A 12,427-nucleotide genomic window follows, 5' to 3' on the forward strand; every position below is an offset into this window, starting at 1 on the left:
TCCATAGCATCACAGAAATAATACAAATGTGCGGTGAAATACTACCAGGCTGCAATCCAGTACACAGGGACTGCAATGCACATTAAAGGGGTAGTTCACTTCAGGTTTTTTAAATATTATTTAACTCCTAATGTATGGTTTTGATTGGCCCATACAGTATTTTTGTGTGGTGAAGGATATTTCAGGTATTTACAGAAGTTTCTGATGACCCTTACAATGCCAGCTATGGAGCATTCAGGCATTTGTAGTCTAAAACATGAAAGTACACTTCAAGTGAGTCGAAAGCAGCTGGAGTACTCTAGGAATCCAACTGGAAATGATATTAAACAGACATGTTTTAAGAACAATTGGGTTATATACATTCGTGCAACCTCTGGTGGCATAAGCCCCCGAAGGCCCTATACCAGCCATATAAAGCTGGCAGGTTGTCAGAAGCTGCACTAAATGTCTAAATTATCTTTCATTGCATATAAACAATGTCTGGGTCAATCAAAAAACACACACTAAAATATAGTAAAACCCAAGACAGTAAGCCTTTAAATGCATACTATGCTAAATTTTTTTAGCCTTGCAGTGGTCATGTGTCTATAATCAAAGAAGTCTCCCGCTCTGTCCTCAACCCTGCCCACTCACCTGCATTTTTATCATTTTTATCAATTTTTATACTGTTTATCAGTTTGTATTTATTATACCTCTGTTTTTCAATAGCTGTTTTCATGAAGAAAAGCAATTCCAAGGCTGACTCTTGTTTTTGAACAAGCCTTGTCAGATTGTCGTTTTGCTTCACTGTACCACTGTACTTCCACTTCTTTACTTCTGCCCTTGTCGCTGTTAGCTAGATACAAATGGTCTGCTGAAACCTGTTCCCACCCCACAGGCTCTGTAGGAACAACCACCCCTCCCCGCATATAAAAGAGTGTCACACCGAGAAACATCCCAAGCACATCTTAGAAGAAGAAATACAGGCAGAGTAGCACAGATTTGGCAAATGTGCATGTCACATGTCACGACACAGCCCTTTGATGGAGAGAGAGCGCCTCCGTCTTTGCCTTTCATCTTCACGAGATCCAGGTAAAAAAAATTAATTGAGCTTTTCCGCTTCTTGCCAGTCAGTACAACTCTCTCTTGGTTTGGGACTTCCTCAGACACAGCTGCCTACTGAGAAGAAAGCACACTTTAATTACCTGGACTAATTGGTTATGCACTCCAGGTGCGTGTGCCTACCAGTTGAAGTGGTCCTCCAATTGCCCTGAACCTTTCCCACAAACTGAGCTCTGCCACAGTGTGCAAAGACAGAGATTTCCAATGCACCACAGATATGAATGTGGTAATTTTATAATATTTACAAGGTAAAAATCTTGAATGGTATTCTTATAAATACAATCAGGTTGTAACAGTGGGGACACTGAGCATGGATGGCCCACAATTCAATTCTATGGATAAGTATATTGCACTTTCGTGACAGTCATCTTATTTTTATAAAGTCATGGAAATATACATGTTGTCCAAATCTATGTTTTGAAAAACACAGAAAGTTTTCATATAAGTTTTGCAAGCCTACAGCATTTTATTGTATTTTAAATAATTAATTATAGGTATAAGAACAGCCAATACCAGATTGCCAGCACTTTATAGAGGATAATATTAAAAACATGTAGTCTTTTTAGGAGCATCCATTAAAACGCAAGCATTTAGGTGGTTCTTTGTCCCCATTGTTAGGACCGGCTTGTGGCTGGAGCGGTTGTTACCAAGCCAACCGCCTCCTGTTAACGGAAAAGCTACACTACAGCACCCATAATTCAGAACGTCAAAGAGAAATTACGTTCGTCTGGACGTATTCATTGAGAAAAATTATTAACTCAGAAGTCCTCCTCCAAATATTATAAGTATACTGACAAGAGCCACGTGTCTTTTTCTGTGAATGGTAGACTATTCATTCTATGACACCTTGAGACCACTCCCAAATCTCAGTTCTATGCTAACCCATATTTCATGCCAATAAGACTGTTTCAAAATCATTTCCTATTTCTTAAATTTTACAAATTGCAAGACTTTTGACATTTATCATGTCATGACTACCCTTATCAATAAATAAATAAATTGAACATTGAACCCATGTTATTCAATCATAGTTAAAACAATGCATGTACTTATGTTTGAATGCTTCACTGTACATTAATATTAAAATGTTTCTTAACAGGCAATTATTTAGTACAAAACTTATGAACTGAGATTAGGAGATTATGCTTTGGCATTGAGATTATGCTTTGATTAATCAAATGAGTCAAAACATGCCATGAAGCTTTATTATAAATAATAGAATTACAAAACCTACTTTATCTTAATGAGTTAACTAAAAATACTGATTCAAATTATGTCTGATTTTCATTCTACTGTTAATTTTTTATTTATGGATTTATTTTTTAATCTGCACATATGCCAAAACTACAAATAGAATATGTGTTTCAGGCTTTCCACCACAATTTTGTTTTATTCTCTGGGTTTCTTTTATGAGCTGACCACAATCTCCCATTGAGGCCAGCCAACAAAAATATAGCTTGATTATGATAATATTTTTTTGTGTTATTATTAGTATTATTGCTTATACAATAACAAATTTATCGAATTGACCAATATAAATTGTCTTTAAATGATGTCAACATATGGCCAAGCAATTTTATTTTGCCTTAAAAAAAATGTTGCAGATAAGGCCTAATCTATACAAGGTCTTCAAATAAAATAATACACAGGAAGATGGTATATTTGGGAGGTGCAGATGCTGTGTTGTGGATTAAATCCAGCCAGATTAGAAAGGAGAAATTTGACCATAAGAATAAGATACAATAATAAAACAATAGAATAAGAAACAGGAAGTTTGTCTTGAACAGCTTTTTCAAATGCTTCTGGCAGAAATCAAAAAGACAGGAAGATAGCTTTGCAAGAGTAAGTTGAGCCTGTCTCCACACTGGCCCTTCTCAGACAAGAGTTTGTAGAAAGACATATGTTTTGCTCATATATTTTGAAGCAAGCAAAAATGCTGTACACATAGGTGTCAGCTTGTAAAGTCATGTTACATGGGATACAACAAACTCACCAAACAATTCCCCTGTTAAGACTGTTGTGCCATTCCATCAGTGTTGATAATGGTATTTTCCCATTGGCTAATACAAATACAAATAATGTTGTACAGTACTGTATGAGCTTAGCAACATTAGCAAGCTGGCTAGTGAGTACTGTGCAAAAATTCTCAATTACCATAGTAACTGTTGCCAGTTTAGTTGACTGACCATTTGGAGTTCCAAAGCACATGAAGCTCCACTGTTAAGACCACTGGAAACTAAAAAGTAGTAGCATGTGAGTAAAAAGTAGAAAAAGTACATCTTAACAATAGACAAGTAATGTAATAGTGGTTGGAAAGTATATGTATAAGGTAGTGAAATATGGTAGGCCTATATCTATTGCTGTGGAAGGAAATCCATCCATCCATCCAATGTCTATACCCGCGTATCCTGAGCAGGGTCACGGGGGTGCTGGAGCCTTTCCCAGCGTGTATTGGGCGAGAGGCAGAAATACACCAATGAACGATATACATTTCAGCGTAATACACCCTGTACAGGCCGCCAATCTAGCTCAGGGCACGCATGACGCACACCATTCAGTCACGAATGGGTTTCCTAATTCCGATGCGGATTCGCCTACATGTCCCATACGTCTTTGCAGAAAGTTACAATGCACAGTGCGTCGCCATGGAAACGTTTGTGACATTTGAGCTATAAAGTAGCCAGAGATTGTGATCAGAATGGCTGTGGAAACAACGCCTAAAATTGGTCGTAATTTTTCCGTACAAATTTAGAGGCAGTTTAAACATTGCTGGATATAACTAGCAATCATTCTAAATTAAATTCATAACCACATTAGTTCATAAACAGTGGAAACGAACTAGATCTAACAAATGCAACCAAAGATTAATTTAAAGAGAAGTTGCTATACACCATACGTAACATAGCACACTTCAACATGACAACACAAGTTGGCTAAGCGAACTTAAATGTACTAAACAGTTAGCCAAACAGTAGGCATGTCACCCAACAATAGGAGCTAATTTATTATTATTAACAAGGTAGCTAGACTAAGTGTAACGCTCAGCCAAAATCTCTGAACACCCAAAGGGGCATAACACCACATGAAACTAAATAGCGGGGTAAATGTTTGTATAGCTACTGTCCCTAATCCTATCTAAAGCATTGGTTCATCCATAATACGATAGCTAATTAACTGCATACAAAACGGTCATTTCGCATATCAAGTTGTCTCGTTCGAATCATAAATCTAAAAGCTCTTCCTAAACGAGACAACTGTGCACATGGGCATATCCCGCCTCTTTATATGGGCAGGAGAAATGACCAATCACAATCAATTTAACGCCAGTTTTTTTTCCCTCAATGGTCTCGTAACAAATCCTAGCTTGCGTTATACTTCCAGAGACTAGTTGGATACGCCATTTTGATGTTGCCAAGTGATGGGGATACAGGAGTGGTATCATATTTTTGTATCATTTACACCAGGGAAGGTAACGGAGAGGTACTGCGGGGGAATATGAGACCTTCTTCATTGCACCGTTTGAGTTTTGGACTTGTTACCTGCTTTATTTTAAAACATCACACGATTGCAAGATGTTCCAGTTAACTAGCGAGCTAGCTACCTTTTTGTTTTCTTAAAAACTACTGTTTACCATAGTTACGATACGTATGTATGAAACGATAGCCAGTCTGTATACAATCAATATAGGCTTGATTGTCCGTTTTTTTTATAAAGAAGGAAACCCAACGGACAACTATGTTAAACAAATATACCACAGTGCCTAAATGTCAAATTTGGACAGAAGCGAATATGTGCAACTAGCTCCGACATTGGTGCCCGTAAAGCACTGCACCGACAACGCGTTCGGCTTTTTCACCAAGCATGCTGTGGTCAACCACGAGAGTGGAATAACTACCTTGAGTATTGGTGTACTGTTGTCAACACTTTTGACCGAGGAAAGTCAAAACACAGAATTTTGTGCGCGTAAAAGTTATTTACACGAAGAATTTATTTGGAACAGAAAAGACTACGACCCACTTTTGGAATACATTAAACCGGACTCCATCGATCCACACTTTTGGAAAGAGCAGTTTTATTCTCTAACTAAGGAGTTGGCTGGCTGTCTCCTTAAGATCTACCTACGGCTTGAAAAGGACTGTAGTGAGGTATTTGTTCTTTGGGGGATTCAAACAGAGAATCTTTCCCCAAAACGAGATGAGGAAGCAAAGCCACAGAACGTCCCCTTCCCCTCACAGCCAGGCACAGGCATATTTAAATCCACACATCTGAACAGATTTCCAAAGGAGCCCACAATAATGATTTTTGGAATAATACCCCAGGAGTTACACAAACAGCTCCTGGACCTCAAGAACTATCAGAGCAGGACAAATGGAGTGGAGGAACTGAAAAACATCCTAGCTGAATTTGATTTGAAGCCAGTCCCCTCAGACAGTATAGTTGATTTCATCAGTTTCCTACGGACACTGCTGGATGATTGCAACTTCAAGGTTCTTTATGGCACTTTACAGGTAATCAACCTACTAATTGAGAAACTAGATAGCAATGTGGAAAAATACCTAAAACAGATTGTAAGTACTACCCTCAAAGCCTTGGGGGATACCCACACCATCTCCAGGAATGAGTACATGAATGTGTTCAGGCAGTTGATGAGGATTGTGGGACCACAAAAAGTATTGGACCTTGTGATGGGGCAACTAAAGAACAAAAACTCCAGAGTCCGAGAGGACATCATCAACATCATCACTGCTGCCATGCTCACACACCCGAGGAAAGACTTCAACATCCCCAGCCTCTGTTTCGAAGTGGCACCTTGTTTAGCAGACAGGAAGAAGAGGGTCCGCCATGCCGCCCTGGAACTTTTTGCTGTGTTTGACTACTGCCTGGACACAGGCAAGAAACAGCCCCTTATGAGAGCTGTGGATAAGGTTGAGCTTAGCGGTGATGTTGAAGGGCTCATGGCAGCTGTTCAGGCCCGGAGAGCCAGGCATGTCCTTCCCAGATTGTCTTCAGAGGGGATGGTGGAATACGCCTTGGTTATCCCTAAGCCTGGCCAGAGACCATCGTCTCAGTTTGGCTCAGGTGCTGACCTGGAGTGGATCCAGTGTGGGGGACGCGTTGACAGTGCTAGGAGCAGCCGAACTGATCCAGGCTCTGACAGCCGGTTGTATGGCTATGGCAGCCTTGGATCCCTCACGGACAATATTCCTCTGCACCGACGAATTCTTAGTGCTGGGAAGAACAAGCTCCCATGGGAAAGGTCGCGGCTTCCCGCCACAGGGAAACCCCTGCCTGCTAGGCCAACCAACAGCCATTCATGTGAACAGGTGGGTCCTTACTTTGTGTTGTTTATCTCTGAGTACGTTTGTGTACATAGTGCTATATTTCAAACTGGAGGCCAGTGTAGAAGCCTGCCTTTTTGGTTAGCCTACTTAATAAAATAAAAATAGAAATATATAACAAAGATAAAAGCATGTTCTGCGTTCTAATTTGGCTTCACTATAATACATTTGTGTAATGAATGACTGAATGAATGCATTTAAATGGTGAGCCTTGATTTAAAAATTGTTGGGTGTCATCTTATCAATGTAATGTTGGCCCATAATAATAGGCTACCTCTTGCTATCATTACCATACTTGTGATTTGGGCAGCTGCAATAATTCTGAGCTCAGTAGTGGTTTCAGTCAGCCAGTTGTTTCACTGTGTTGATTGATTTAAATTTTCTGTATACATTTAAATGTGTTTGCATGCTTAACTGTTGCTACATATGCATAGACAAATACATTTTAATTACATTGAATAGCAATTCAGAAGTATGGAACATGAATTCATATTGTGAGATATGGACCCAATATGAAATCGTACAGGCTCTCCAAAGATCAAAATAACAGATTAATTACTGTAGTTTAAAAATAATATTTTCAAAAGAAATTTCAGTGGCATGATTTCAAAAAGTGGGGATTTTGTTCAATGCAGAAACAGTCTTTGAATATGTGTTAAAGAGGAGCTCTAAACGAAAAGATTTGAAAGCCCACTTTGCGACAATACACCAAATAGCCTTGATGTTGTTCAATGACTTAGAAAAATGCAATTATGGTGGAACTGAGTGCAATATGTTTAAACTTATTTAGACAGGTGAATACTGAGATTTTTGTTCTAAATACAGAATTATGTATGGTAGCACACAATGCAGTGCAATGTACAACTGGTGTCAAGTTAGATGTGATGACATACCACTTTGCATTACTGTTAAGTTAAAAGCAAAATCATTGCCATATTGCTGGCTATGTGGACAGCTGGCATAATAGTCCTCTATCAGCCTGCCAGGTCTTCTAGAGCTTTGTGAGATTTGGATAAACTATGCATTTTCACACACTTTTTCAAAGTGATGTAAAAAAAAAAATCTTTACAGAAAAAAAGTCTGTACCACAACAATGGAGTGCTTTCAGTTTCCACAAATATCCCATATGAACTTTAGTATGTGTGCCATTTCCTGGTAGGATTAGTTATTTTCTACATCGTTCTACTGCATAAGGGCCAACAGCCATAGGTTACAACCTGGTTTAGCTCTTTGGATTTAAGTTAATAAATTAACAGTATAACAACTTGTGATTCTGAAAAGTTTGTATTTGAAATAGATATGAGAAGTCACTGGTCAGACGAGGCAGGCTTAATGCAGAATGTCATACATCGTTTATACCTTGGGGTATACATTGATACAGGTATTTGCTGGGTAGCTGTGTTTGCCAGGCTATGGTTCTATCCGTGATGGTGGAATATGTGGGGATAAAAGAGCAAATATACACAAAAATGTATAGAAGAATATTTGGCGAAATTCCCATATATCGGATGCTGTCAGCTTTTGAAGTATTGCATTCTATCAGGGGTGTTGTTGTAGGCTGCTGTTCTGGGCAATAAAATGGTTCCATCATACGACACATTTAGCACAACACCCACTGTGGGAATATTGGCATACACCCCGTGCACAAAATAGCTTGGGTGATTTAAAATAAATGTTCATGTTCGTATCTTATGGCAACGGGAGCATATGCTGCACGATCATTCAATTACCGTTTAAAAAATATCTTTGTGCTGATGGTGAAAACATTGTAATGTGAAATTAGCTATCAGTGAGGTTTCACTCATGTCTCATCCTGTCTCTGCCCTCCACAGATCTGTAGTCATGTATTTGTGTTTGCCTCAGTGGCAACATTCCAGCCGTATGTACGCTAGATAGGGCACTACATGCCTCCTACAGGTTAGTCCAAAGTGTTTGATAATGACTGAGTTCAGAGGTTGAGGTTCGACCCTTTTGTAGCTGTAAATGAACTGGAGAGAAATACAGTCTTTACAGTGATATCTCACTTTGGCCAAAATTACGCTGGAAGCCATAAAATCACCCATTTGTTTTCTGTGTTATAGTGTGAAAATGGAAGGCAGGTCCAACTATGATTTTTCAGATTCAAACTAAAATGTACCCGGGTAACATCCCAAGGTATTTTATTAGTTCAGATTTCTTATTTTCCTTACTGTATACCCTCACCTACCTACCACTCTGTAGCTCATGCTATAGTGAGAGCAGTGCTTTTTACCGTTTTTCAGTAGTGCTGATGCATCAGCTACATTCGTTTGGAAATCTGTAGAATCTAATTTTAATTTTAATAGCATCCCCTAAATTTAACATCTGAATTGTGATCCAGTGCCATCTCTATGCATCCCAACGTTTAACAAGTGGGAGTATCTCCTAGTGAGCCTTATGCGATCAATACAGTTTGAAAGTTTAATGAACCGAGAAATCAGCCAATAAATCATTGCTACCTCACTGCCTTTGGTCAGTGATGCATCAGTGAAGCCAGACTGTGTATTGTGATGTCTCAGTTCTGTGATCAGTCAGATTATCTCTCAGTCCGTTGTGTGTTTGAATAATGAAGTAATCAACCAGCCAGCCCAGCATGCAGTCAATCAGCAGGTTTATGGTGGAAATTTATATGACTCTAAAGGCTGTATAAAAGAGATTCATATCTTGCTCTGCAATAAATATCTCTGTCTTAAGAGGAAACCAGTGTTTATTGGTATGCCATCCCGCCAAGTTACAGCTTGGTGGGGCAGCATGCCCCATACCTATACAGCATTGAGAGTTTGGCACTTCAGGGTTCCCTACAGAAATAACCACAATGACCACCGACTCTCAGCCCTTAAAAAACATTCATTTATGTACCTTCTGATCTAATTTCAACTAACAGAATTCACAAACAACGTCACACGTCCACACAATAAAGCCCCAAACTTATTGGATTTTAAGTTTTTTCTAAGAATACTGCTTACTTGATCTGCGTCTAGCCTATATCTTTGCGCAAAAATTTTATTCACAATACCAGCACTGTCTAGAAAGTCCACTCATGTCTGTATGGATATTTTATGTTGTTTTTTTGGGTTGGGGATCAATATTTGAAAGACCAAACCCCACAAGTTTGTGATGACGCATAGGCTACTCATTCCCCCATAAATACTCGGGAATCTTCTATTGTTATCTTTGGTTTAAATTCTCATTATAAATATTTATGATCAAGATGAAGTTTGATCAAAATTTGATCATTTAATTATTTAATATTTATTGTCATATGTGGTATGTTTGTATTCACGTATATTCAGTTGGATAATGGAGTAAGGATGCTAGCTGCTAATTAAAACCAGTTTCCTGTGAATTTGGAGGAACACCTTTGGTTGATTTGACAGAGCTCTACTGGAAAATTATAAATGAAAATCCAAATACAGCACAAAAAAATTTAATCAGAATTTGGCAGCTTCTTTATGCTTTAGGCAATCAACCAGCTTCCCTTAGCACATGCACCTTAATTGGCAGTCATCTCCCACTTGAAGATAACGGGTTGTATTTATGCTGATTTGTTTGCTTCTGTGTGCATTCGGAGAGCTGTGTGCTGATTGCAAAGGGCCCAGGCTAGGTGACTCATTCTTCAGTGCCACAGACTAGTGTATATTTAGCCTCTCCTTGCCTGTGTGAAATGGCAGTGGAAGCATGCGAGAGCAGGTATTTTTGGAGAAGACAATTCTCACATAGAGCGGCCTGCACCCAGGGAGAGGGAGGAGAGTGTTAATCCCACCCCGTGGTTTGTTTCTGCAGCTCAAGTCTGTGGGTGGCTGTCATATCAGCCAACCAGCAGTATGTCTGTGCTATATACAGCATTCTTTTTAATGTTAGTAAGGGGGCCCTGTTTGATGAGCTAATCCTTTAAACACCCTGAGATTTTAAAAGGAGAGTCTCATGCATGGGGGTATCCTAAAGCTCATTACTGTTGGGTTAATTGCCCTCCACTGTGTAACTCACAAGTTGTTGGACCGATTGGAATGGTCTGCACCCAGTTTACAATTTAGCCTAATTTAAAGTACTGTATTCCCACAGAAAAGAGCTGTAGCTTCAAATTGAAGAATTAGAATTCTTGCTCAGTTTTTCACAATCCCTGAAGAAAAAACGCAGTAATATGTGTTGGCAATAGATGCTGATTTCTCAGGCGTGTCTCTTGTATGAGCCACACTTGGACAATTGTGAATTCATCTCTCTTGGTGGTTGCTATGCGACAGAGCAGATGTTTAACAGCAGAGAAGGATGTGATAGCCTCCAGTCTCTGGACTCCTTGAATTGGAACCAGATGGAGGTGGTGGAACTTTTATTTGTTGCTACTGAGGTGGTGTGATTAAGTTGATAACGTAGGTGGTTATCAATGACTACATTAAGGTTATGGGTTCTATGTTCTGCTATTAATGAAGTCAGGTTTGCAGACGGTAAGATTAATGAAGACCGACAGTCGCAGTTAGGGTGGCTAGAAATAAGTTGAGAAACTATGTTATTTGTGCCCATTTAGAATGTCACTGGACATTCACTATTGCTGTTTACTGCTAGTTATAGTTGCCTAATAGAGAAATATCAAAATGATATGTTATAGTTATAAATTTCCACAAAGTGAATTTATGCCCTCTCATTTAAAGGCTAAACTTAAAAGCTCAGTCTTCTAAATGGAGCAGCTAAAGTCTAAGCAAGCACAAAATAGTCAGCGAGTCTAAGATGTACTGTATCTAATCTCAGTATTGATCTACAGGAAGGTCAAGGCATCGCTTATAAACAATTGGTTTTTGAACAAGGATCTTTATCTTGTTTTTTCGTGAAGGCTTGTTGATCCTTTCATTAGTCCTGTCATTGTTAGGCACACAGACACACTTTGCATCAATTCCCTTGACGGTTCTTGTACTCGTCTGAAATAGGACTCAGATCTCTTTTCCGGAGGCACGGGGAATGTCCCTGTCCAACTTCCTTTGATGGTGTGCATTTGAATATTCAACTGTTGTCCAACCATTAGACGTTTGCATTTGTGTGATGGAACCCAAAAATGCTGCCTGTTGCTGCAGGCAGAACTCTACCTCTGCCACCACTCCCCATTCACCTGTAGGAGTCATTGGTAAATGGAGATGTTTCACTTCGACCTTTTCAAATTGACTGTCATGTATCTGTTCACCAGTGACACATGTCACGCACATTTGGAGCAACTGAGGGCACATCACTGCAGGGGTAGAGTTGACCGTGAGTAGTCAGATCTGTTTCCTGCCAATGCAGAATGGATACAGCCATTTTGACAAGGATTGAAGGCATTAAGTCCAGCCTGCAAAGGCTCTAAGGTCTCTTCATTTCTCAAGCATCTCATGAGTAAGAGAAGGGTCAACATATTCAGGCAGCTTGTCCTCAAGGTTGAGGCCCCATGATGATAGCAGTTCCATTAAAAATGAGTGGTATTCATTTTTTAGTTTTTTTCTCTTTGTGTTTCCTCATCCAGTTCCCTGCAGTCTTCTTTTTTTTTTATCACCCAGATGATTTCCCAAAAGTGCAAATGCATCATCCCCTAAAACTGCTTTGGCTGTTCTATTAGTATTTCTTGGAGAAAAAAAAACGACTGTTGTTGAGATGCATGTGATGCCTGAAGTTTCCACACATCTTCTCTTTATCTGAAAGGCTGGTTATAGTTACAGTATCTTGTGCAGTGCAGTCAGGTTACCGTGAGCCAGGCTCCGTGCATACTGTAACCGGCCCTTCCCTAACAGCAATTATTCAACACAAAGGAACTACTTTGGCGTGTCCAGTGTTTCTTCACATCACAGTTTAAATCGGCCCGATCCATTTTCTTGCTGACGTGTGTGTTACTAATGCACAGTTGTTTCGTGCCTAGTTCCCATTGTTTGACAGAAAGATACTGTCATTGTTCAGGCGCATTCTGAGTAATGGAAGGAGAACCCCTCTCCTGGAACTGGCGGCACGATCCG

At 39.5% G+C, this 12,427-nt stretch overlaps 1 protein-coding gene across 1 annotated transcript in view; it reads left to right on the top strand.

The window, feature by feature from the left end:
• Positions 1 to 4,494: 4,494 nt before the first annotated feature.
• The window catches only part of LOC118227572 (TOG array regulator of axonemal microtubules protein 1), a 28,279-nt gene continuing 20,346 nt past the window's right edge, over positions 4,495 to 12,427 (top strand). The window contains exon 1 of the mRNA XM_035418173.1: positions 4,495 to 6,425. Within this exon, the coding sequence (XP_035274064.1) occupies positions 4,866 to 6,425 (1,560 nt within the window). The 5' untranslated portion in view covers positions 4,495 to 4,865. The remainder of the gene's footprint in view (positions 6,426 to 12,427) is intronic.

Source organism: Anguilla anguilla, chromosome 1, assembly GCF_013347855.1.
Source record: "Anguilla anguilla isolate fAngAng1 chromosome 1, fAngAng1.pri, whole genome shotgun sequence".
In the NCBI taxonomy this organism is placed as follows: domain Eukaryota; kingdom Metazoa; phylum Chordata; class Actinopteri; order Anguilliformes; family Anguillidae; genus Anguilla; species Anguilla anguilla.